This window comes from Xiphophorus hellerii, chromosome 14, assembly GCF_003331165.1.
Source record: "Xiphophorus hellerii strain 12219 chromosome 14, Xiphophorus_hellerii-4.1, whole genome shotgun sequence".
NCBI lineage: Eukaryota > Metazoa > Chordata > Actinopteri > Cyprinodontiformes > Poeciliidae > Xiphophorus > Xiphophorus hellerii.
In genome coordinates, this window is record NC_045685.1 from 2,957,182 (window position 1) to 2,980,754 (window position 23,573).

Below are 23,573 nucleotides of genomic sequence, written 5' to 3' on the forward strand. Positions count from 1 at the left end.
CGAGACGCAGTGAGGTCTAAACCAAACGTTTCTGGAACTCTCTCTTGCTGTAATTCCACTGGATGTTGAAGGTATTGCTGCCTCTTCTGTGTCCAGTTCAGCCTCCAACCAGGAACAGAAGCTAGAGGGTAACAAAGTTGAACTATCACAGCGTGTTGATGGTGAAGGACTGAAAATGCGGGGTGACAGAATGGGATCCTCATATGGCATCGTTGGTGGGAGACTGGAAACACTGGGTGACAAAATGGGCTCTTCATAGTGCATCAATGTTGAGGGACTGAGGACGGGGGATGAAAAAACAGGACTTTTACGTGCCATTATACACGAGGGACTGAGGACGGGGGATGACAAAATAGGATATTCACATGATGTCCAAGGTGAGAGACTGAGGACAGGTGGTAACACAAAGGCATCTTCATCATAGGGAAAGGACGGGACACTATACTTGGTCTTCTTGGCGGCCAGCTCCTCTTCATCATAGCGTGTTGATGGTGAAGGGCTGAAAACGCGGGGTGACAGAATGGGATCTTCGTAGTGCATCAATGTTGAGGGACTGAGGACGGGGAATGGCAATCCAGGATCCTCACACGACTTCCAAGGTGAGAGACTGAGGACAGGTGGTAACACAATGGGATCTTCATCATCGGGAAAGGACGGGACACTATACTTGGTCCTCTTGGCGGCAAGCTCCTCTTCAGCAACAGTGTCCCTAGGCCTCTTGGCTGGGAGCTTCACTTCAGCAACACTGTCCCTGGTGACAGATGTCACATGAGCCGCGTCCTCTTTCAAACCTACCTGATGACTAGGTTTTGATGGTGGGTTGTCCTCCTTCGCAGCATCCACCTTCTTCGTTGTTCTCCTGGCACGACTGGAAGTCAAAGAAGCCATGTCCTCTTCCAAACCAACCTGGTGATGTTGCAAGGTACCAATAGGTCTGGACTTCTCTGGACGCAAAATGGGCTCTTCCTGTGAAGTACAAGGAGCCATGTCTTCTTTGGGCTTCCGAGCCACCCCAATGTCTTGTATGTATCTGAAATTTTGGGGAAGAATCTCAGGCAGCTGTGACGCAACATCGGCCAGACTACTGTCACCAGAGCCCAGCTGATCAACCGTCGATTTCAGAAGTTTCAATGCCTCTTCAAGCACTCCTATGCCCCACAGAAATTTAATGTTTGGTCCAAGGACCTGGACAACCCGAAATCGGGATTTAAAGTCCTGGTCTCCATTACCTACCTCGTCTTCGCTCGAGCTGGTAGTAGAGCTACCACTGGAGCTGGTAGTAGAGCTACCACTGGAGCTGGTAGTAGAGCTACCACTGGAGCTGGTAGTAGAGCTACCACTGGAGCTGGTAATATTGCTATCACTGGAGCTGGTAGAACAGTCCACAAACTGCGGAGATGAACTATACCTCAACTCCTCTCCATGGTCTTCAGAAACCGTGTCGGCTTCATTTAACCACAACTTACCTTGTTCCTTACCATTATCAGGATGTCCCTCCAACATTGGGGATCCATCTGCTGGAAGCGCCATGGTATGGGCTGTGAAGAAAAAAAACAAAGCAAAAAAAGCTATAATTCTGTATCTTGAAAAAATCACAAAAGTCCAAAGCAATGTTTAGAGGGAACACTGAAATATATATTTATATATTAATTTATATAGCACATTTTCAGCAACAAGGCAATACAAAGTGCTTATGTGTGCATGATGCCTCAAAGTCTTATTATCACATGTTAATATTCCTCCAAATGGCTCAGTTATGGCTGAACGTAGTGTTATGAAATAAATTACATCAGTCTGAAGATCATGGCTGCACACAACCCAGCAATAAACTCAGAGGAATGTTCACACAATTATATTGCTCCAAATGCTTCTTTCAATATGACCATCTCCATGGAGACAAAAAACATCAACAAAATGGATTCTCTAAAAGTAATTCTCTCAAACTAAAATAAAAAGTTTTCCAATCACCACACCACTATTAATATTGCAGACTCTTTCTGAAAATGTAATCAGCGTGAAAATATATTACAGCTCCAAACATGCAAAGGACCAACACAGCATTTCGTAAACAACTAATTATTGAAAACTCCTCTTTCTTAGAAAAAGCAAACTAATAAGTTTAAATATAAACTAAACTACTTAGAAATAATACAGGAGAAATATATATCTAAAACATTTCTAATATTCAAGTATTAAGGTTTTATTTCAAGCAACGTATCCAAGGAGACCAAATGTGTTATTGAGGCATTTTTTGAAACCTGGACCAGGCACTGACTTCTTATTCCAAAGATCTGAATAAAACAAAACAGATTTTCTAAAACCAGAACTAACTTTTTAAACCACATAAACCGTGTCAAACCCCCACAATCCTCCAAGATTTTAACTAACAAATGAATCACAACTGGACCAACTGAACCTGAGATGATTGTTTTTCTAATAAATTTTAACATTCACTGTTAACATTCAAGTAACTTCTGTAAATGATATGTCACTAAAATGCAATGGAACAAAAGGCTGTTTTTCTGGTCTTGAGTAATTACAATAAACTAAATAATTTAGTTACTTTGTAAAATCAACAGGCACACATTGATTGTTCTTTAATGATTTTTTATAAGAATAAAGTTGTATGTTGTTATTTAATCAATGTATCCATGGAGACTACACATACCACATTTTTCAAAAAGCTGGTTCCAAAACTTCTTTCAAACCAAAACAACTACAAACAGCATTACTGACATTTTCCAAAATGTCAAATAACTAGCATATGAATCACAATACAAATTCAACTAACTCACAAATATGTTGCAGCCCAAAAATGCAAATTATGCCTTCCTAAACAAAGAGCCAGAATTCATCAAAGCTGACTTTAACCAACTCAAATAATGTTTTTTTTCTTTTAAAATTAGTTCACTAATTTGACTATAATTCAAACTAAACACACATATTAAAGTCTATCATCAAATAGGAGGAGGCACATGTTTGCAAAGTGTTTCTTAATTTTTTATTGAAGTCATTTTAAATAATGTCACCAATGTATCCATGGAAACTAAATATGTTTGTCTAGGCATTTATCAAAAAAAAAAAATGGACAAAGAACCATCCAGTTTACCAAGAATTGGACACCAAAGTCATCAAACCTGAAACTCTTAGACAAAGAAACAAACACACCAACATGTCCCTATCTTGAAAAAATAAAGAAACTAAACAATAATATTAAAGGCATTTCATTTTGCGTATCCATGGAAACAATGGAGTGTTTATCACGCATTTTTCAAAAAAAATAACGGTCAAAAAACAAGCTAATTTTTCAGGAATTTGACGTTAATTTAACTAATTTGACTATAATTCAGTAAAATACATATATTTCTTAAATCACTACATCACAGTTTAACATTATTGACATTTCCAGCGAAATTCAGCCAAGAAAAAGGCTCATTAGTTAAGAACGATCTATGCTAGCAAAGAATGCTAATCGTCTTTTTTTCTACAGCAGTCAGTATTTCTTTAAAACACACACACACAAACACAAAATAAACTAAACAAGTCACTAATATCTTTGTAATAACTTGCTTTCGTTTATTAAAAATAGTAGAAGAATGATTTTAACCTTCCAGCTGTTCACCCTGCTGGTGCTTCTCCTGGCCAGGAACCGTCTTTCGCAGGTTTGTTATCCACGGGCTTCTTCAGCAAGTGCGTATTTCAGCAAGTGCTTCTTTAGCAAGTTTTGCACAGCAGACTTCTCGACAAGCTCAAACCGTCCGAGGCTTTAAAGGCTCCTTCAGGCGTCTCTCTCAAAAGTCCCGTCGCAAAGGGGGAAGAATTCAGAAGGTCAGCGTCTTTTATAGTGTTGACAACGCTAACGTCGTTTCCATGGCTTTCATTGACGAATGCACGCACTGGTGCGTCAGAGAAATTGGAGCGCAAATAACGCAGATAATACAAGTATCGCGTTGTCTTGTTTATCACTCCGTATGCTGCCACCTACTGGCCAACCAGTCTAAGTTCACAAAGACATTTATAAAACTTACTACTGGTGCGACATTATATTTCTGCTTTCATTCTTAACTATGTCAGTTTCTGACATGGGAAACTTTTCTCTGCCGTGAAGCCTAGATTGGAAGAAAAATTCAAACTATAGTATAGACATTTTTTATAAGCGTATTTTTGAGCCTGCCTCTATTATTAATTTGAATATTATGTCAGATTTTTGTACAATAATAATAAATAGAGGCAAAGTAAGCATTTTAAAACCAGCATTTAAAAATATAATTTTTCAAAATGATATTTTTATCATTTAAAAAAATGATATTTTTAAAATCATATAAAAATATGATTTTAAAAGAGATATTTACATCAGAACTGGTGTAATGAGCATTGTTTAAAATGTGTTTAAAATTCCATACCAGAATCATCTTTTTCCTTAAGGCCTCACACAACAAGTTTAATCTCACCTTTGTTCTTTGTTTTAACTCTAAGTTCAACAGTAAGACCAAATCATACACCTGAGGTTTAATAAAGACAAACCTTCAAAACTCTTATGTAGCAATATTCTCATCATGTACAACTGTTATACATCTATGTTTTCCTTACTCCTCTCGTTTGATGTGTGACATCTGTAGCGCATTTAGCTGTTTTGACTTTGTAAAATAGACTCAAGACTCTTTGTCTGTACAGTCATTTTAAAGAAGTGGAGCAGTTAGCCAGCAGGGGGCAGTAGTTAACCTACATTTCACACAAATCAACCTGCTGGGCTTTACAGAAATCAAAACAACTTCAGTCAACCCTGCTGTGACTTTCTCTTTGTTCTTCAAGGTTTGTGAAGCTCAGCACTGGCAACAGGAAAGCAACATCACAGACAATGTGCTTTGATTTGAGAAAATTTTGAGAAACCGTGGCTCTTCAGGAGCAGCGACATTATTAACAGAAGGTTCATATTTAGTTATAGACATTATTGGACTTTTCAGAAATCCCTTCTCCTGAAGAAGCCTGTGGAGACAGAGGACAGTGAATTGCCTTGTGCTACTCAATAATACAAACTGTAGTTTTTCTCTCACACAACCAGAATGGTGTTTTTACATCTCATAGTCCAGTAGACTCTGTTTGATTGGGGACTAAAATTGCAACATTTGTAATGTGTTAAGCTGGTGCACTGAGTCAAACAAACCAAACCCTTTGAGCAATTTATTCACCCTTTCACTTGTGGTGGCGGCGCACCGAGAACCACTGAAAGAAACGACTCAAAAACCTCTGAAGAAGACACAACTTCCTTCTTAAGAAAATATAAACCAAGAAGAACTGCGTCAGATTTTAGCTGTTGTAGGATTTCTTTTTTTCTTGTGAAAAGACCAAGAGCCATTTCTCCCTCTGGCGCTGGACTCACAAGTTTGTTTAGGCACGGTATTTTCCCAGAATAGCCTGCACTTTAGTCTGCTTACTGCTTTTGGAGCGAACCAGTACCAGAGTTTGCTTTTTTGGTCTACATCAGAGTTTGATTACACATTTCTCAAACAAATGGACTAGAGTTGGATTAAAGTGGACCAAACAGGGCTGGAGTGAATGCAATACTGATGATGGCTGTGGTTGCTTACACACAGGCCTTTACTAGTAGTCATAATACCGATCCTGCAGGTTGTCAATATAGCAGCAAGGTATTCAAAGAAATGTTGGTGGTGTTGGGCACCTGCAGTTGTCTTGACAGTATCTCTGTAACAGCTGCAGAAGTAGTGACAGCTCGCGGTTTAACAGAATAACAGGTTTAACAGGTTTAATAGTTTCAATTACTGTATCATAAATGGTCTTACTATTATCAGTGTCTAAAAGAGTACATGTAGTTGTTTTTGAGATTTAGGTTTTATTGAACTGTTTTTTTTTTCAGCACATGAAACTCGGAGTATATTTTCTGACCGTTTGTGACACAGAAAGAGGAAGTAAAAATGTTTCGACACAATTCATGGTCTTTGTTACTGTCACTGTTAAATGAGGTTAATATGTCATAATTCTGTGGTCCTTAATAAGAGGCAATTAAGCTGACCGAAACAAAGAGCTAATGTTTTAAGAGCAGGATGGGTAACTTTGCTGCTACCCAACTGCATGGTCTTAAATTATGTCTAATTTTTGCAAAACCAATTGCAAGATTAAAAATGAATCTTGTTGATGTCATGTGATATTAATATTAGCAATAGTTTGTTTATTTTCAACTTAATGGTTTCGGTCGGGACTTGAAGGAAAAATGTTTTCCTCTACATTTGCTCCAGTATGTTTGCGTTGGCTGATTTGTTTCCTGCTCAGGCCAAGGTTTTGAAATGAAACACAGTTTGATTTCTCTGACAGCCAATCAAATGTAACCCCGTTTTTTATGCTGTTGTCTGCTGTTCTGCTCAAAATGATTTAGTCCCGAGGAGCTCTGACACAATGCGGCTGTGTTCCATTCTCTGTGGAGTCTGTAAGTATGAACCAAGTAATCACTGCTAAAAAAAAAGGAACCTACAGGGAAATATCTGTAGCTTATCATCTGTCCTCTTGGCCCAGTTTATTTGACAGCTGTGATCCAATCAGGACCAGTCAAACAAGACTCTGGCGTGAGATCTGCCATCGCTGGGGAAAATGTTCAGCTCCGCTGCTTCTACAGCAGCCAGTCAGCGATGCACTTCTCCTGGTACCGCCAAAAATTAGGAAAACGACCGGAGCTCCTGTCTACCATTTACAAATATGACGATCCGTCCAAAGTCTTCCACTGGTTGGAGAAGAACCCCCGTATCTCTGTGGAAAGAAGTGAAGGAATTAATCATTTGCACATTTCCGACGTCCAGCTCTCAGATTCGGCAACATACTACTGTGCAAGCTCCTACTCCAACTCGGTGGAGTTTGGGGAAGGGGTGTTTCTGAATGTTGAAGGTATGGGATTTCCTTTGTTCATATTACTTTAGTAATATCTTTGCTCTTAGTTAAAGAACAAAGCTGTACTGTTTTAAATCTAGTCAAAGGTTTGTGCACATTTGTAATGGAAACACAGCTAGAGTTCATTGAAGGTCAGGAGGCTGAAGGTTATGAGCTCCATTCTAACTTTGCTAAGGATGTTGAAGAGTTACAGTCAACCCCCTAGTGGCTGTAAATCAAATTGCCAAGGCCTTTGACTGTGGTATTTTTACTAATACTATTTGAACTCATGGTGTGATTTAGGTTGGTTCTCAGCCAATGAGCTGCTTCCAAATGATGCATCGTTGAGTCTCAGAACGCAGGTCTTCCTCATTCCTTTCTGGTGCTACTTGAGCGTTGAACTGCTAAATGAACAAAGGAGACGGAGAATCATCAAAAGAAATGTCAGGGTTTTTTATTTTTTATTTTTGTTTTTTTAGTGTGGCAGGCCAGCTGCAACACGAACCTCTTCCACGCCATTCTGTCTTCCTTCTACCCCCCCCCCCCCCCCCCCCCCACACACACACACACACACACCGCCACACACACACACACACACACACCCTCAGACGTTCTTCTCCACTTTTGGACATTTGCTTAAGACTTTAAAGACGTCTAATTACTTCACACATCCAAATGGCAGGAAGTGGACGTGGCAAATTAGAACCATCCATCCAAACTAAGGTTCTGTTGCAAACAGCTGAGATCAATTGAGTGTGAAACTGATTTTGCCAAATGAAATAGTTTCATTTTGAACTGAATTCTGATTTGTATAATTAGAAGAATACACCCAGGTAAGATTTTAAAGTAACATCTATGATTGTGATACTATTGGCCCCAAAGGGAAACTTTTATTTGCAGTATTTGTACTTTATTTGTTAAAATTTTCTTTCAAAATACACAAGCCGGCAACTTTCAAAACCATAGTCCTTTGTCTGAATCTGATTTATTTCATGAACAAGACTGTACGCAACCTTAATAACCAGAAGGTTATTAAGTTATTTAATTTTCTTTAAGTATCAGTAAAGTAAATCCTGATTTTAGATTTCTCAAGTGACTTGAGTGTTACGTAAGCAGTTAACACTGAATGTGATTTGTTTACAGGAACAAATCATGTGGAACTAGTCCAAGAGCCAAACTCTGAGACCCTCCAGCCTGGCAGCTCAGTGACCTTCAACTGTACAGTGGACACTGAGGCCTGTGAAGGAGGACACACTGTCCTCTGGTACCGGCATGGAGCTTACCAAGCAGTTCTCCGTACACACACGAGTCAATGTGAAATAACCTCTGCTCACCAAAAGTCCTCACAGACCTGTGTGTACCATTTACAGAAGAACAACCTGAGCTCATCTGATGCAGGAACTTATTACTGTGTCGTCGCCTCCTGTGGGAAGATGCTGTTTGGTTCTGGGAGCGAGCTGCTCGTCAGACGCCACGCTGAAGAACGGCTGTCCCAGACAGGAACCTTCTTCTGGCTCTCAGTGTTCAGATGTGGGATTCTGTTGCTCTTTGTCATGATTTGTGTTTGCATTTACATCAGAAAGAGCCAGTAAGTCCAGTGTGGCATGTTGGGTTATGTAGTTTTTACATAGCAGACACAAATGAAATCAAAATAAATCATTTCACCTGCTGTTGCAGTTCAGTTTTTGAAACTATGTTGCAGTTTTCTGTTTGACGCAAGAGTTTACTTTTTTAATTTTACTACCTTTCAACACATTATTTTTATTTGATCTTCAGCACCCAGAAGGAAAAAAAGTCTTTAATGTAGCCAGTAATCACTTATAACCTGAGAAGTCAATGTCAAAATGTTTTCTTTTCTTCTTACCAAAGCATTGCCAAAACAATTATTTAAAGTTTATTATTGCTAGTTATCAGTAGAAGTTGCCTCCAAAATGTATTTAACAGCAACTGGGGTTTGGATTACTTCAGTCCTGTAGCTTTTCATTCCTTTACATTTCATTTTACCATAATAAATCAGACTAACTTAATGTCTGGCTGCATAGGAAATACCTTGAAAAAATTCTATAATTTTGTTGGAACACTTCCCATCCAAAAGTAGTGATGTCATAGTTTTATCAGCCTTCCTACCTTCCTGGCTTACATGGTTAGTTTCTTCTTCTCTTGTGTCCTTTTTTTCTTCCTCCATTCCTTTCTGCCTTGGCTCCCTCCTGCCTTCTTTCCTGGCTATCTTGTGGAATTCCTGCTTCCTGTTCTTCTTTTCTTCTGTCATTCTTTCTCATCATTTTTCTGACCTTCCAGCTCCCCTCCTCTAATTGGATTTTTTCCTCTGACATTCCTTAATTTCTAGTCTGTTCTTTTTTTCCTCCCTTCTTTCAGTCGTTCTCTGGCGCTGTAGTTTCTTTCCATGCTTTCTTTCCTTCATTTCCTTGATTGCTGAATTTTCCAGGTTGTAAAGGCAACCCAGCTCAGGAATATTTACTATAGTGAAATTTGGTTTGCATATGTTAATATAAACTTTAATGAGTGAATCTGGAAGGGTCTGCTATTTTTACATAAAAAAATGTTTGGGTAAATAACTGGAGCAGAAGTGAAAACTAAGCCACCTTTTAAAGTTTCTGACCCTACTTAGTCAAACCCAATAAACAGTAAAACCTTTTACAGCGAGTTAATGTCCTACATTTACACCAATTACTTAAATCAAATAAGAAATATTTTTAAGAAACTTGTTAAGCAACTTACTCAAAAATCTCAACTTTTTTTAAATTATAACGCCTACATAAATGGGATGAATCTAAATATTTATTTGAAGAAATCAAAGCAATCTCTTTACTGAATAAATTAGAAATTTCTTTCATTGACCCACAGAGGGAAAATTTAGAAAAAAGTCTAGCAAAATGTCCATTTTAATTAAGATTATTCTGATTCAGATGTAACTCGGATTACAGTAATATTTCCATACTGAGCTGGATATGTGTGGTTTTGTCTCAGTCTCAAACATTCAATGGGTATCAGCTTATAGATCTAACATCGGACGTGTTGCAATTATTGTTTTTCCATTTCTTAGTGTCTCAAAATCATTAACGCATTCAAATTTTCAGATGAATCACGTGTGTTAACATCTTAATGGTGGCTGCCCTGGTTTGAATATGGAGTCGCATATGATCATAGATTAAGAACCGTTTGGGAGCCAAAAGAGCCAAACTTCCTGTCGTTATTCTGCGTTGGGGTTGTAGCTGCTCCTGTCTCACCTCTCTGATTTCCTGCATTCACGCTTCAGTTCTGAGTCTCTGAATCAAAGACAGCAGGTGTTAGCTTTGTACAAAACTTTATTACAAGCTTACATATCACCTATATACCCTGTGATAAAGTCAGATAAAGACAAACATGTTTTTCACAATCATCAACAGCAACAGAACTCTACTGCCTCACAGTAGAATAGACACATTCACTGAAGTTCTCCTTTGCTCCTCCTGACATGTTTTGTTTCACATTGTTCACAGCAGCATATTGGAGGTTTTCTCCACCTTGGAGCTGCTGCAGACAAAAGACAAAACAGAGGAAATGCAGCACTGAAACAGAAGTAGACCTTAATTCTCTAGAGGAGATGATTCTTACCCGAGCAGTTGGAGGGTTTGTTGCAGAAAATGTGTCACTGCAATCTGTAAAGAATGATAAAATCACATTCACTCTCACTCTGTAACAGCTACACAGAGTTTTAAATTACAGCAGCTACCTGTTTGCTGACTGTGTCTTTTGCTCAGTCTTAACACCGAGAAGGCCAGTGTAGCTGCTAGCAGGGTGGTGAGTGACAAAGCTCCACTCAGGACATAAACCAAGACAATGGAGACAGAGTCACCTGCAGGGAGACGAGCAGCAGAAAACATAACAGATTTTGGTTTGTATCTTTATAATGTCTCCACTTTCACAAAGAAATTACAAGAACAGAAAAGTTTTATCTGTCCCTCTGCAGGAACAAGACGGAGACAAAATTAGAACAAGAATGTGGCACAAAATCAACTACCAAGAGCGAGAAAAAATATATATTAAGAGTGATATGTGCTCTTTAGATTTCACATAGATAGATAGATAGATAGATAGATAGATAGATAGATAGATAGATAGATAGATAGATAGATAGATAGATAGATAGATAGATACTTTATTTATCCCGAGATAAATTTTATACATCCTGTAGCCCTTAAAACATTTGCAAAAAAAACCCAACTACATAAATGCTTCCCATCTCAGATCTGATAGGCTAAATGTCCTATCGCTTGATTGAACGATTTGAATTCAAATGAAAGTACTTAGAAACCCCTCAGTGAGTCAGGCGTAAATAACTCACTCACTAACTGCTAACAGTTTACAAGAGGAGCTACAGAATCTGGATGCTGTTAAATAAGTGAAGGCCTGGAGTTCTTGTTCCTCCAGGGCACCAGAACGCCAACGCATCTGAAATCAAAGCTCAGAGGGGAATCATGTACAGTCATCAAGAATGAAATTAGAAAGCTGAATATTTGGACTTGGTGATAAAATGTACTCTTGAACTGAGGTGACTTTCCTACCTTCAGAGTGGACGATGGTCTGGTCTCCAAACAGTATGTGACCACATGAAGCAACAGCACAGAAATCGGCTCCATTTTGTGACTTATTCAGGTTCTTCACTGGCAGGTTGAAAGAACAGCTGTTTGTTGATGCCTTGCGTTTCCTCTCACACGCGTTCCTATCGCCCGCCTGGCTGTAAATCAACCCAGGGTGGAAATCTCCAGAGTTCCTGAACCAGTAAAAACTGTGCTCTGCACCACAGCTCCCAGTTTGTACTGAGCAGTCCGGTGATCGGATGGGCTCCGTCTCAGACTGTTGGAGTGATGTTGGGGGGTTTAGTCCTGAACCTTTCACAATGAGTGTAGTCCCCTCACAAAACTTGATGATAGCTAAGTTGCTCTTTAGACAGTAATAAGTCGCTGAGTCTGACATCCTCAAATCGGATATGTTCAGCAAAATGTTGCTGTGGTTTTTACTGTCTAAAGAGAAACGAGAAGTGTCAAATTCATCTTCAAAACGGTTTTCTTTATATTTGTAGAATGTGCAGACGAGTCTTGGTTCCTTCCCCTGAGTTTGTTTGTACCAGTAAAACATCACAGCTGCATCGTCCCGACAGAGGCACTGCAAAGTCGTACTGCCTCCAACTTCAGCTGATTCCATAAGTAACGACAAATGTGTCAAAGCTGGTTTGTGAGCTGCAGACAAAATCATGTAGACAGAGAAGAAATCTGATGAAATTACAATGGAAGGAGCTGTGAACGGTGAGAATGAAAGAATCATAAAAAAATTTTTAAAAAAAACTCAACTTACCCGCTATTACAACAAGTAGAGCTACTATATACAAAGCAAAGGCTGGAGGAGACATTGTGCTTAAAATGCAGTGATGAAAGAAATGAATCTCTGAAAGTTTTCCCCTTTTTACGTCTGTGTCTGACTAGCCAATCAGAGTGCATGTCTCACTCTGAGCTCATTTTCAGTGCCGCCTCCCTCCACAGTTGTGCTCTATGACTCTTGAACCTGGTATTAGGCGTAAAAACTGAGTCACTAAAGTAGACAGAAGGATATACGTTTTACATGCAATAATCTGGAGAGGATTTTATTGACCCTGAGATGCTTAATACTTTCTGAAGGAAAACAGGAATTCAGCTGTTTGGTGATGTGGAACGTTATTGTACATTGTAAAAAGGAAATAGTTGAATCAACTTAATTAAATTGCTTCAATTGGTAACAAGTAATTCAATGAAGTTTATCTAAATGAATATATTAAGCTGGTTTAATTTGACAGTTTAAGTCAGTCTTACTCAAATCATTTAGTTACTTCAAACTAAATAAATAAACTAATAAAGGATATTTTCTTCTATAGGTTATAGTGGGACGAAATACAAGTGGGCCACTTGTATCGCGGATACAAGCGGCCGAAATGGTTTTCCTCCGTAGGGTGTCTGGGCTCTCCCTTAGAGATAAGGTGAGAAGCTCAGTCATCCGGGAGGGACTCAGAGTAGAGCCACTGCTCCTTCACATCGAGAGGAGCCAGTTGAGGTGGCTCGGGCATCTGGTCAGGACGCCTCCTGGGCGCCTCCCTGGTGAGGTGTTCCGGGCACGTCTCACCGGGAGGAGGCCCCGGGGAAGACCCAGGACACGCTGGAGGGACTATGTTTCTCGGCTGGCCTGGGAACGCCTTGGGATTCCCCTGGAGGAGCTGGAACAAGTGGCTGGGGAGAGGGAAGTCTGGGCCTCTCTTTTGAAGCTGCTACCCCCTCGACCCGACCGGATAAAGCGGAAGAGAATGAATGGATGGATGGATGGATGGATGGATGGATGGATGGATGGAGTCAAGGACATTGTATCTTATATTCAAGATAATATAAGATACAATGGCAGATATAAATTTAAAATAATCTTTTTTTATTACAGAAAGTATCATAAATCTCAGCTTAGGTTCCATGAAAAGATGGCCTTTTCTGAAAAATTACCTTTTCTGAAGTATTATTTTGTATGTTACAATAAGTTCAGATCAGAACTTCCAAGTAAAGGATTTTGTATTATTATTTTATGCACATTGTTTGTATCTTATTTATTATATGCCTATTACCACTAATAGCATTCTTAAATGTTTCTGTTATTTACACATATGTTTTAATATGATTTATTTTATTCAACCTCTAGCAGTAACACAATCCTCTACCAGGTGGGGGCGTTTTACCTGCAGCTCAGAAATTTTCATTCAGACAGGATTATGATTAATGTTTTTTATTGGTATGTTTTTGTTTTCATTGTTTTGCCTTTATGAAGCACTTTGTGATCTATATGTTTGTGAAAAGTGCTAGAGAAAAAAAATTCGACTTTACGATGTTTCACTTTGTAGACTGTTATATTGTAATCTCAACACTTTTAGATTCTGTATTTGTGTCATTGTTGAAATGACACTTCACAGTTTTAGGAGTTTGAAAATCACTAAACTTAATGATATGACAGACAGAGTGCTTGGTTGGAGATATAAAATGTAGTGAGTTTATGTAGCCAGAGTGAAATGACCTCTAATTAACCTTCCAAAACAAATGTTTGCACCTTAAGCTCAGTGGCCAGTTTAAAAGACTGAGTATCACATTTGAATTATTTTATACTTTTTATTATGAACCTCAGTGTTGTGCCATAAAAACCATTTTATCCTGATCGCTGTTCCTCATTAGCTTGTCAAAAAAAACAGGCCAATGCAGCAACAGCAGTTTGATGTAATGCTATCTGTATTTGAAACACTGAAAAAAAAAAAAACTTAATAAATTACAAGCAGACACAAACAAAACACCTTTATTGTGGGAAAAACACAGATAGCATCGTGTACGAAAAGAAATATTGTTGAAGCCAAGAAAAATGTATTCATTGACTCGTTCATATGAAGTGAACAGAAGAATACTAACAGCAAAAATAGAAAGCTGCCTTAGTTAAAAAAAAATATATCCTAAAGAAATAAATTTGCCGTCTTATTTAAGCCTTAGAAAGTTTATCTCAATTCAGAGAACAAAAAACATTCACATTATGAAAAGCCTCAGCGATTCTGAATAGTAAAGGATCTTTATTTCTCATGGTTTACACTAGAGCAGAGGCGGACAGACTGGCTGCTCTTCCTCTGTTTCTGTGATCTGCTGGATGACTCAACATTTATAGATGCATAGTGGAGGTCGCCTGAGTCTCTGTGATTATCCTGGAAGTACACGATAGTTATAGGTGGACGGTTCAAAATATGGATGTATGAACAAAATTCGAAATAAATAAAAACTCATTTCAATTTCAGTTTGTGATTCGTTGGTTATTCTTACCTCGGTTATTGTGGTCCAGGCCACAGGACGTCTGGACTCTAGTTTTGAAAACATAAAAAAAAAAGTTTATTAAAATTACTCTCCAGTAGCCATAAAATGAATGTTTCCCACTTTACCTGTGGCTTGGTGACGTCTTGTCTTTCTCCTGTTCACAAAGATAATCAGTAAAACAACCAGGGCGGTGGTGACAGACCCAAACCCAAATCCCACAAACAGGTACACCAAGATGTTTTCTTCTCCTGCAAAGAGCCAAGAAATAAAACTAATTAGTTTTGTGTTTTAAAACAAACATTGAGTAGCTATAAAATTGTGTGGAGAAAAAAAAGGTAATCTACGGCAGCCTGGGTGTTCTGCTAACACATTTGGGATAAATAAATAAATAAATAAATTAATTAACTGACCAGAATGACATTATAATTTCCATTTAAAATGGCTAAAATTACACACAACCAGAGGAACATCCTTATTCAGTTATATTAAGAAAGGCCGGCTCAGTTTTAGCTGCTGACATTTAGTTTGGTGTGTTCCTGATAAAAACAGACTGAGTCTGTCAGAAACACAACCGTATTGGTTTATTAATCTTCTAAACGGTTTGGAGGTCTTAAAGATTTGAAATCAGCTAACACACTGAAGAAGACTCTCTGTGGGAAAATGTCCACACAGCTGCCAACACGCCTGGCTGTCCTAACAAGTTCATTCTGAAAGAAAGCTGCGAAATAGTAAAAGTGGTCTCACTTTCAGATAACGTCATCCCTTTAATGTCAAAAATAGTTGGTTTAATTTTCATGAGAGTTGGGAACATGGATGTGAGTGTGAATTTATTCAGAGGACCAGAACATCTGGATTGCTGCTGTCGACTTGAAACGCGCCGTTCACACTGGAAAGCCCTCAAATACCTCACAGCTCAAAGTTACTGATGGACTTTCTGATTCCAGAGAGCAGAATCATCGCAGTGAGCAACATTTTACATTTTGTCCAATGGATAGAGCAAGGGAAATGTTGGACGTTTAATTTAAATTAAATAACCTTTCTTTTTAAGAGAGACAGCAAACATGAGTAGATATTGATAAATGCAGGTTTCTCAATGAAGAACTGATTACTAATAGAAATGTCATCACTGTATTTACCAGTTGTTATTCATAAATCATCAGGATTATAACTCACCTAAGGAGAAATTCAGCGTGGTTCCGTTTCCAAAAACGATGTGTCCACAGGAGGCGATGGCGCAGTAGTAGGTCCCAGCATGAGACGCATCCAGATTCTCCACAGGCAGGTCATACACACAGGTGTGTGTCTGTCTGTAGGGATTCGTCTCACACTGCTCACTCTTGGCTCCATGTCCATAAACCAGTCCTGGTGGAGAGCCATCAGAGTTTCTGAACCAGTAAACTTTGTGTTCTCCACCACAGCTCCCAGTTTGTACTGTGCAGTTGAGAGTCACAGAGCCTCCCGGCGGGACGGTGGCATACTTTGGCTGATCGACCGAAGCCTGACTGTCAAAACCTGAATCTCTAACACTAACTGTTTTTCCCTCTACAAAAGTCAGCACCTTTGCATAGTTAACTGCACAGTAGTAAGTCGCTGAGTCTGAGACACGTAGGTCCGAAACCGTCAGGTAGTAAGTGTGATTCTCTGCATCCATCTGGAAACGACTACTGTTCTGGAATTCATGGTAAAAAGTCCTTTTTGTTCCATAGTTATAGAAGCTCGAAATGAGCCTTGGCTTCTGCCCCAGGCTTTGTTTGTACCAGCAGATCCATGCTGAATCGTCACCTTTGTAGAAACATCGAATGGTCACTTTGCCACCGACATGGGCTGAGGTGAAGCTGCTCTCTTGGTGAACAGATGAATATGATGACAGATGAGTTTCCTGAACTAAATCAAAAATCAGAGTAAAAAAAAAAAAAATTAAAAGTCAACCAAATTTAATCTACACATTACATAAAATAAATTCGACATTTCATGCAATTAAGAAAGCCCATATTAAAAGAAACCAAAAACTCACCCAAGCATAGGACAAGGCATGTCGGAAAGAAGGCATAGTGTGCAAATGCCATTGTCTTCAGATTATTGTGGTGAATGGAAAGTATCTTTTTAGCATTTTCCTCTCTTAAGGGTCTAGTCTGCCATTGATTGGTTAGCATAAAGTGATGCAATGTGTCCTACTTTGGAAACATAATCACATGCTCAAACCTATCTGTGGTGTCTATGTTTGTTCTTGAGAACATTAGTTCAGTTACAGTCGAATGAAGTCTGCGTTTGTAAATTTATTTACACCTAAACTTTAAGTGAAATCATGACATCTGACTAAATAACGTAATGGATTTAAAGGGGAAATAATATGTAAAGTCACTTTGCGTCATGCTTTATTGTTATTCCCTTATCAAACATGCCTGGAGTGTTGCTTTGATTCTTTCATGCATGTTTGAGAAATCTTTTGCTCTCCCGTGGCAACCATCCAGCTCGGCAAAATGCCTGGTGCAACCGAGCGCCGCCTATGCAAAAAACCTTTATGCATGTGACCTTGCACACAAAGGATGTTCAATAGTCGATTGTGATCATTACAGAATTTTTGTTCGATGCGAAGCATTATGCTATGTTACAATCTACTATTCCAGATACACTGAAACCTGTTACTGAGGAGAAAAAGAACTGAGGGTGGAACTGGTTGGTGGTTGCTTGGCTATCAACAGATCCAAATATCCCACCCAGGCGCATCTGCAAGCTGTGTCTTCATTCACACACATCAGGGTAAGCTGCTGTACCTGAAGCGTACTTTCAGTTACACTGCATGTGTCCACATGAATGTGTTTTACCTGACTTTGACTTCTGGCTCCAGCTGATGGATGGTATCTCTGATTTGACAGAAGAAATTCTGTCTTAGCTGATAGTTTCATAAAGAATAAATTGTTAATCATATTTATTAAGCCAAATGTTGATGCCAAATTTAATTGCCATCACTCGTAACTTTCTTCAGTTGAATAAACATGAAAGTAATTAACTTTAGTCCAAAAGAGGAACGATCTAGAATCAGTACACAGTTTCCGCAGCTACAGATGGAAACTAGAGATAAGACCTGAAATCTGGGTTTACTGATGAACTCTGACCTGAACCTTCAAAGTCACATAAAGACAGTTACAAAGTCGGCCTTCTGTCACCTGAAGAAGATTTCCAGGACTAGAGGACTAATGTCTCAGCTTGTGTTCATCTTTAGTCGCATTGATTACTGCAACTGTGTCTTCACAAGACTGCCTACAAAGTGGATCAGACAGTTTCAGCTGATCCAGAACCACTTAGGCCTTCTGGTACTGGTCTGCTCTGCATCCCCAGAACCAAACATGGAGAAGCAGCATTCAGCTTCTATGCACCCGTTATCTGGAACAAACGTCCAGAAAACTGCAAATCTGCTTAAACACCGACGTCCTTTAGTGTTAAAAAAAACTCCTTTGTTTACTCGCCTTTGATCTATATTAAGTGAAACAAAATTGATTTTAATCTGCATTCCAACTTTTTCTTGCTTTCCTTTTCGTGCCACTGCTAATTTTTTGTTTGTTGTTTTATGTTTTCATCATGTGAAACACTTTGAATTTTCATTTTGTTGAAATGTACCATACAAATAAACTTGCCTTGCCAAACTACTAAGAAGCTGCAACAGTTAACGATCTACTGATAAGGTCAAAGGAAACTGTCTTATAAAACTGATACGTTTTCTCATTACAAAGGTCTCTGACCTCATGACAGTCACTTTGTTTAATTGTTAGATATTACACAGCAAACTTCAGAAGTAAATTATGCATTTGTCATTAATACTGTAAGTTCTGGTGAAACACTTGATATAATATATGCATAATGATTATACAGGATAGCCTGTGTCTCTTACTTTGGCATTTCATTTATTTGCTACAGAACACATTATAACAGTGTTACCATCCAAACTATAGTAGTTGCATTTATTTACCTCAGAGAGAGAAAAGCAGCAGTAACAACTTCTGGCCGTACATGAGCCAAAAAACACAAGAATTAAAAGAAAAATTGGAATCTTTATTATATAAAATCTTCAACATCATGACAAAAAAAAAATACACAGTGCGTTCTAGAGCGCTTACATATAAACTGTTTTTTTTTCAAAGATCTAATTTATGTAGGTTGAAACGTCAGTGTATAAAACCACACACCTTAGGTTCCACAAAGTTATTTACTAAAAAAAAAAAAGATTAAGTTAAAAACAGAAAATAAAGGTACATTGCAAAAAAGAGACACAGTGCTAACATTACCTGATTACATAATGCAGACGCTCTGTCTGCACTAATTTCACCCACCACTGAGTGTGACTATGTCTATTTACTTCAGCTAACAATAACGTAAGTATTTGGGGGCGCTCGGAAAGAGCTTTGAACACTCATCTTAAAACCATGAAATAAGAAAACTGCATATAGACCCTGTAATAACACGGAACACTGAATCAAACATCAAACTCTGTGCACAAACGAGACAAGAGTACCTTCAGGGTGTGAGTTTGATTTTCCAAAAGATGTATCGTCTTCTTCCCTTTCTGACCCATTAAGTTTTTTTTGTTTTCTTTTTCAAATATAACAACGTAAAAGACAAGATGGGAAACAATGTGACACCAGCTGATCTTATGACATTCATACCAAAATCTTGTCATCAACAAAGCGTATTGAACCTGCTAAACAAATGTAACCAAACCGGCAATAAAGATTCCAGGAAGAAAGAATTCATTTGTGCTGACTTATCTTGGAGTAAACACACTCAGTCGTTGCGCTGCTTCTATGTCTTCTAGATCTATTAGAGTGATCGACATTTATTGATGCATAGTGGATTCTGTCTGTGTCTTGGTTGGCATCCTGGAAATGACAGTAAAAGCCGAAAAAAATTAATTGTAAAACATTTAAAAAAATAACACAGCTAAGCCCAAGACCATTTATACGCCTGGCAGATTTAGGTTTACAGTTATTATTATATTGAATCAATGTTTTTCTATTGACTGGAAGAAATATTGACATTTTGTACTGGCCTGAGATTAGTGTAAATTCAAGGAGTCCTTTCACTCTCAAAGACTTGGGCGTCAAGTGTAAATAGAAACTTGCAAAACTGTAGTCAAGAACTAAAGTATTGATTAATTTATTAAAGATGAAAATAGCGGGTAAATATTTTTCTAAAACTGACACAATTGTCCAGTTTTTATAATTTTCAATTCCCATCAGAAACACACTTCTTGGTTGAATGAAAGTACATTTAAATCCAAATCTGCCATATGTATGAATAATTTTGAGATCATAACTGCATAATAGGTGTAATTTTAGGCTGTAACTTATTGAGAAAAATCTCACCTCGGTGGCGGTAGAAGGTTCGGGTTCTGCTTATGAAACACAGAAAATTGTTCAGTGAAAATATATTGTCACTGAACAAGAAAGGAATGAGACTATTTATTACATTACCTGAACTTTGGCAGTACTTTTTATTTAGTTTGCATCCCAAGGCAATCAACAAAACAATGAGGAGGGTTGTCAAAGAGCCAGCCAACAAATGGAGCAGGTGCATTTTATCACCTGTCAGAATAACAGATTTCACTCTTTGTTTTTGTCTTCAGTCGAGATTTAACTTTGAAACACAAAATACTTTTACTTACATGAGAGGCTCAGCATCGTCCCATTTCCAAACACAACATGTCCACATGAAGCGACAGCGCAGTAGTAGGTTCCAGTATGAGACGCATTCAGGTTCTTCATCGACAGGCTGTGCACACATGTTTGACTTTTTGTGCTGGAATTGCTCATACACTGATCCTTCCTGCTTCCATAGGTGTAAATGAGTCCTGGTTGAGATTCCTCTGTGTTCCTGAACCAGTAAACGTCGTGTTCTCCATCACAACTATCAATTTGTACCGTACAGTTCAGAGTCACAGAGACTCCTGGCTGGATGGTTTCAGATTCCAGCTGATGGACTGAAGCTTGGATGTTAAAACCTGGACCTTTAACACTGACTGTAGTTCCCTTTCCAAAATGCACAACTTGTTTATGGCTAAGTGCACAGTAGTATGTAGCTGAATCTGACATTTTTAGATCTAATATTGTCAAATAATGCAAATGTCCTTTCTTCTCTATGATGTAATGTGAGTTATTCTTGAATTCCTCGTAAAAAACGATTTCTGTCCCGTACACAAACACGCTGGACATGAGCTTCGGCTTCTGTCCCAGTGTCTGCATGTACCAGCAGATCCACGTCGGCTCGTTACCTTCATAGGTGCATCGCATTGTCACTTTTTCACCAACATGAGCCAACAGAAAACCAGTCTCTTGATCCAGAGATGTGGACATTGTCAGATGTGTAACCTGAACTGAAAGAAAAGTAAAAATACAAAAAAAATGAATTAATTTGTTTAAAATAAGCCTGTTTCAGAAAGCAAACCCTGACAAGAAAAGCATTTGAGGAATTAGGAACAAATCTTACCCATTTCTCCTAAAAGAAAACATATCAATAAGACCAGCTGTGCAGATGCCATTGTGCATGGATTTTAATGCTGAGTGGAAAGAAACTGCATGCCTTCTCAACTCTTAAAGAGACAAGACTGCAGTTCATTGGCTAGTACCAAGTGACACATTTCCAACTAAGGAAACGTCACATGTTAATAGCTACCAGTCGAGTTAGCCTAAATGTATGTATATATAAAAGACAACAAAAACACTGAGGTTATTTGTTCTTTCCCCTTTATTGCTTACAGTTGAACTAAACTAGTATTATCTTGCTAGTTTAATCCTTCCTACCAGTCAAAGTATAGCAATATGCATTAGCCAGTAACCATATGGAACACATTCTATCGTACAGTTTCAGCACCAAAACAAAGACTATTAAGCACATATCAGCGTCTACTTCCTTGCTATAGTAGACTATACTCATTCTGAAGCTAGCTAGTAGCTACTGATCTGATTACTGATAGGACATCACCAGTAAGTGAGCAACCGGCCAAGGGAACTAAGCTAATGAAACGTTAGCTTCTCCCTTGTGATAGCTTCGGAGAGGCTGGTGATTAGCATGCCTAGGCTGGTCACCTACTGGATTGCCTTCTTCCTCTGCTAGCCATTAGCATGAATAGCCTACTGTTAGCCTTGAATAGGCTGGCAACTAACATACGTAGCCTGGTCACCCTTGACTCATACTTTATTCTTTAAAGAAAATGTTACTAATAAAACTATTTGGCATACAACATTTGTGTCATGTATTAGATGCATCGATGTGTTCTTTTGATGGTTTACTGTAATCCAACACCAAACCAACACAGCTTCCAATTCAGCAGATGGCTTAAGGCCGACTCCACCTTTTATTTTTTTAAATTACGGTAATATCAATATTTTGCAATTACCAACAAAAAACATGTACGGTAAAGAATACATTATATGCTAAAACTATTCTAATTACATACTTACAAAAAGAAAAATTAATCTCAAACTTAGTGGAGGATATTGTATTAACGACTAAATATTCAGGGTAATAAATTTAAATACAAAAGTTTTCAAGAAGGAGGTCAACTGAAATACATTTTTAGACTTCACAAAAAATTTGTACTTACAGAACAAATTTAGCTCATTCTTCCAGAGTATGAAGAATGTGGGCTAGTTTTAAAGAACATCACATACATAAACAATATTTATGTATGCAATGCTAATCAGGAATAATTATTTATGACATAGTCAATATTTTGTATGAAAAAGTAGTTTATGTCCCAAATGACCTGTTATAGTTTATCATTTACATGCTGTCCATAGTGAGTAAGCATGGTAACTGCTTTCCACTACTATGCGATATTCGCCATGACTCCACTTCCTTAGCAACGCAACCAGCAGTCACATCCTGTGGGTCAGCTGGTAGACCACATGGACCAGGTGCTGAGGCTGTAGTCCTCACTGCGGTCCACCTGGGTTTGATTCCCAGTCTTGGGCCATTTGCTGCCATTTGCTGCCCAAGACTGTATGCAAGCCTGTCTTCTTCTCTCTCCTCCCTATTTCCTGTCCTTTTACTATTCAAAAATATTATTACGATAAACCCAGTTTTATTTAGGCCAACTAATTTGCTGTTACATCAGGCTACCTCCCCTTAGCTCCTTGCAGATCTCTGCCTTAAACACTTACATAAGCTCAGGATGAGCTGAAGACAGAACAGAAACAGACTGGGTGTTGATCATGGCCTCAGAGTTGGTTTGTGTAGGAGAACTACAGACTTAAGAAGCTCATTTCTCCCATTTCCCTGACAATCCTGGTTTATGACGCTAGAGTTACACCTGAGACTGAATCTAGAGCTGCTGAACTCTCACCGTTCCGTTTTACTCTATAGACCTCAGATTTCCGGTGGAAGGCAGTCCTGTCATCTGCAGAAATACTGAGATGACTCTGCAGTTGTTGGTTGCATCAAAGAGACGGGGTGCAGAAAACTGGTGGACTGCTGTGTGGCATGATGTGTTCACTGAGATCTGTGAACAAAGGAGATGAACGTTTTCATGAAAGGGTTTTGTAACTATTTTCATCATGGGAAAGGAAGTGGACCTGATGGAGGATTAGAAATATCTCTGTGTTCACCTAAAATCATCCTGTATGACTGTAGACCCAACGCTGAGACAAAGCAGGCTGCTGCCCGTCTTTAGGAAACTTTGCAGATCAAAGACTTTACTATTAGCTCTTTATTTTTTTGATGACTCTTTTAAAAATATTATATTTTCTATATTGGTAACAGACTCTTGTTGCATGAATGTGTGCCAATAATTGTTCTTGGAAAACATTTTAAAGTATATTGGGACCAGAGCTGGACAATATAGCTGATAAA

The 23,573-nt window shown here is 38.5% G+C and overlaps 4 protein-coding genes across 5 annotated transcripts; 1 reads left to right on the plus strand and 3 right to left on the minus strand.

Moving 5' to 3' along the window:
- Positions 1–6,411: 6,411 nt before the first annotated feature.
- On the plus strand, positions 6,412–8,515 carry LOC116733067 (uncharacterized). The gene is made up of 3 exons (XM_032583760.1): positions 6,412–6,442; positions 6,529–6,894; positions 8,020–8,515. The coding sequence occupies exons 1-3, from the start codon at positions 6,412–6,414 to the stop codon at positions 8,466–8,468; spliced, it is 846 nt and encodes a 281-aa protein (XP_032439651.1). The 3' UTR covers positions 8,469–8,515.
- Positions 8,516–10,184: 1,669 nt separating this feature from the next.
- LOC116732123 (uncharacterized) lies at positions 10,185–12,296 on the minus strand. Of its 2 annotated transcripts, none has more exons than XM_032582106.1 (5): positions 12,232–12,296; positions 11,442–12,116; positions 10,610–10,732; positions 10,492–10,535; positions 10,185–10,407 (listed from the first exon to the last, which is right to left on the minus strand). In XM_032582106.1, exons 1-5 carry the CDS (start codon positions 12,284–12,286, stop codon positions 10,294–10,296), a joined length of 1,011 nt encoding a protein of 336 aa, XP_032437997.1. In that variant the 5' UTR covers positions 12,287–12,296; the 3' UTR covers positions 10,185–10,293. The 2 variants fall into 2 exon arrangements, with proteins under 2 accessions (XP_032437997.1, XP_032437996.1); XM_032582105.1 differs by having other exon boundaries at positions 10,185–10,410.
- Positions 12,297–14,213: 1,917 nt separating this feature from the next.
- On the minus strand, positions 14,214–17,889 carry LOC116732122 (immunoglobulin kappa light chain-like). The gene is made up of 5 exons (XM_032582104.1): positions 16,744–17,889; positions 15,903–16,613; positions 14,855–14,977; positions 14,739–14,776; positions 14,214–14,623 (listed from the first exon to the last, which is right to left on the minus strand). The coding sequence occupies exons 1-5, from the start codon at positions 16,880–16,882 to the stop codon at positions 14,495–14,497; spliced, it is 1,140 nt and encodes a 379-aa protein (XP_032437995.1). The 5' UTR covers positions 16,883–17,889; the 3' UTR covers positions 14,214–14,494.
- A 269-nt stretch (positions 17,890–18,158) lies between these two features.
- LOC116732242 (uncharacterized) lies at positions 18,159–21,271 on the minus strand. Its single transcript, XM_032582276.1, has 5 exons — positions 21,210–21,271; positions 20,389–21,096; positions 20,198–20,308; positions 20,090–20,115; positions 18,159–19,603 (listed from the first exon to the last, which is right to left on the minus strand). The coding sequence occupies exons 1-5, from the start codon at positions 21,259–21,261 to the stop codon at positions 19,475–19,477; spliced, it is 1,026 nt and encodes a 341-aa protein (XP_032438167.1). The 5' UTR covers positions 21,262–21,271; the 3' UTR covers positions 18,159–19,474.
- Positions 21,272–23,573: the final 2,302 nt, after the last annotated feature.

What these genes read in the sequence shown, in the direction of transcription:
- LOC116732123 (XM_032582105.1), bottom strand. Translation starts at nt 12,286, where the DNA reads ATGTCTCCTCCAGCCTTTGCTTTGTATATAGTAGCTCTACTTGTTGTA. An exon ending in TCTACTTGTTGTAATAGCGG is followed by an intron (nt 12,117 to 12,231) that starts GTAAGTTGAGTT and finishes TTTTGTCTGCAG; the next exon opens with CTCACAAACCAGCTTTGACA. An exon ending in AAGACACAGTCAGCAAACAG is followed by an intron (nt 10,536 to 10,609) that starts GTAGCTGCTGTA and finishes CATTCTTTACAG; the next exon opens with ATTGCAGTGACACATTTTCT.
- LOC116732122 (XM_032582104.1), bottom strand. Translation starts at nt 16,882, where the DNA reads ATGCTAACCAATCAATGGCAGACTAGACCCTTAAGAGAGGAAAATGCT. An exon ending in CACGCTGAATTTCTCCTTAG is followed by an intron (nt 14,978 to 15,902) that starts GTGAGTTATAAT and finishes GGCTCTTTGCAG; the next exon opens with GAGAAGAAAACATCTTGGTG. An exon ending in CCTGGACCACAATAACCGAG is followed by an intron (nt 14,624 to 14,738) that starts GTAAGAATAACC and finishes GTGTACTTCCAG; the next exon opens with GATAATCACAGAGACTCAGG.
- LOC116732242 (XM_032582276.1), bottom strand. Translation starts at nt 21,261, where the DNA reads ATGGCATCTGCACAGCTGGTCTTATTGATATGTTTTCTTTTAGGAGAA. An exon ending in GACGATGCTGAGCCTCTCAT is followed by an intron (nt 20,309 to 20,388) that starts GTAAGTAAAAGT and finishes TTATTCTGACAG; the next exon opens with GTGATAAAATGCACCTGCTC. An exon ending in AACCTTCTACCGCCACCGAG is followed by an intron (nt 19,604 to 20,089) that starts GTGAGATTTTTC and finishes TGTCATTTCCAG; the next exon opens with GATGCCAACCAAGACACAGA.
- LOC116733067 (XM_032583760.1), top strand. Translation starts at nt 6,412, where the DNA reads ATGCGGCTGTGTTCCATTCTCTGTGGAGTCT. An exon ending in TTCCATTCTCTGTGGAGTCT is followed by an intron (nt 6,443 to 6,528) that starts GTAAGTATGAAC and finishes CTCTTGGCCCAG; the next exon opens with TTTATTTGACAGCTGTGATC. An exon ending in GGTGTTTCTGAATGTTGAAG is followed by an intron (nt 6,895 to 8,019) that starts GTATGGGATTTC and finishes ATTTGTTTACAG; the next exon opens with GAACAAATCATGTGGAACTA.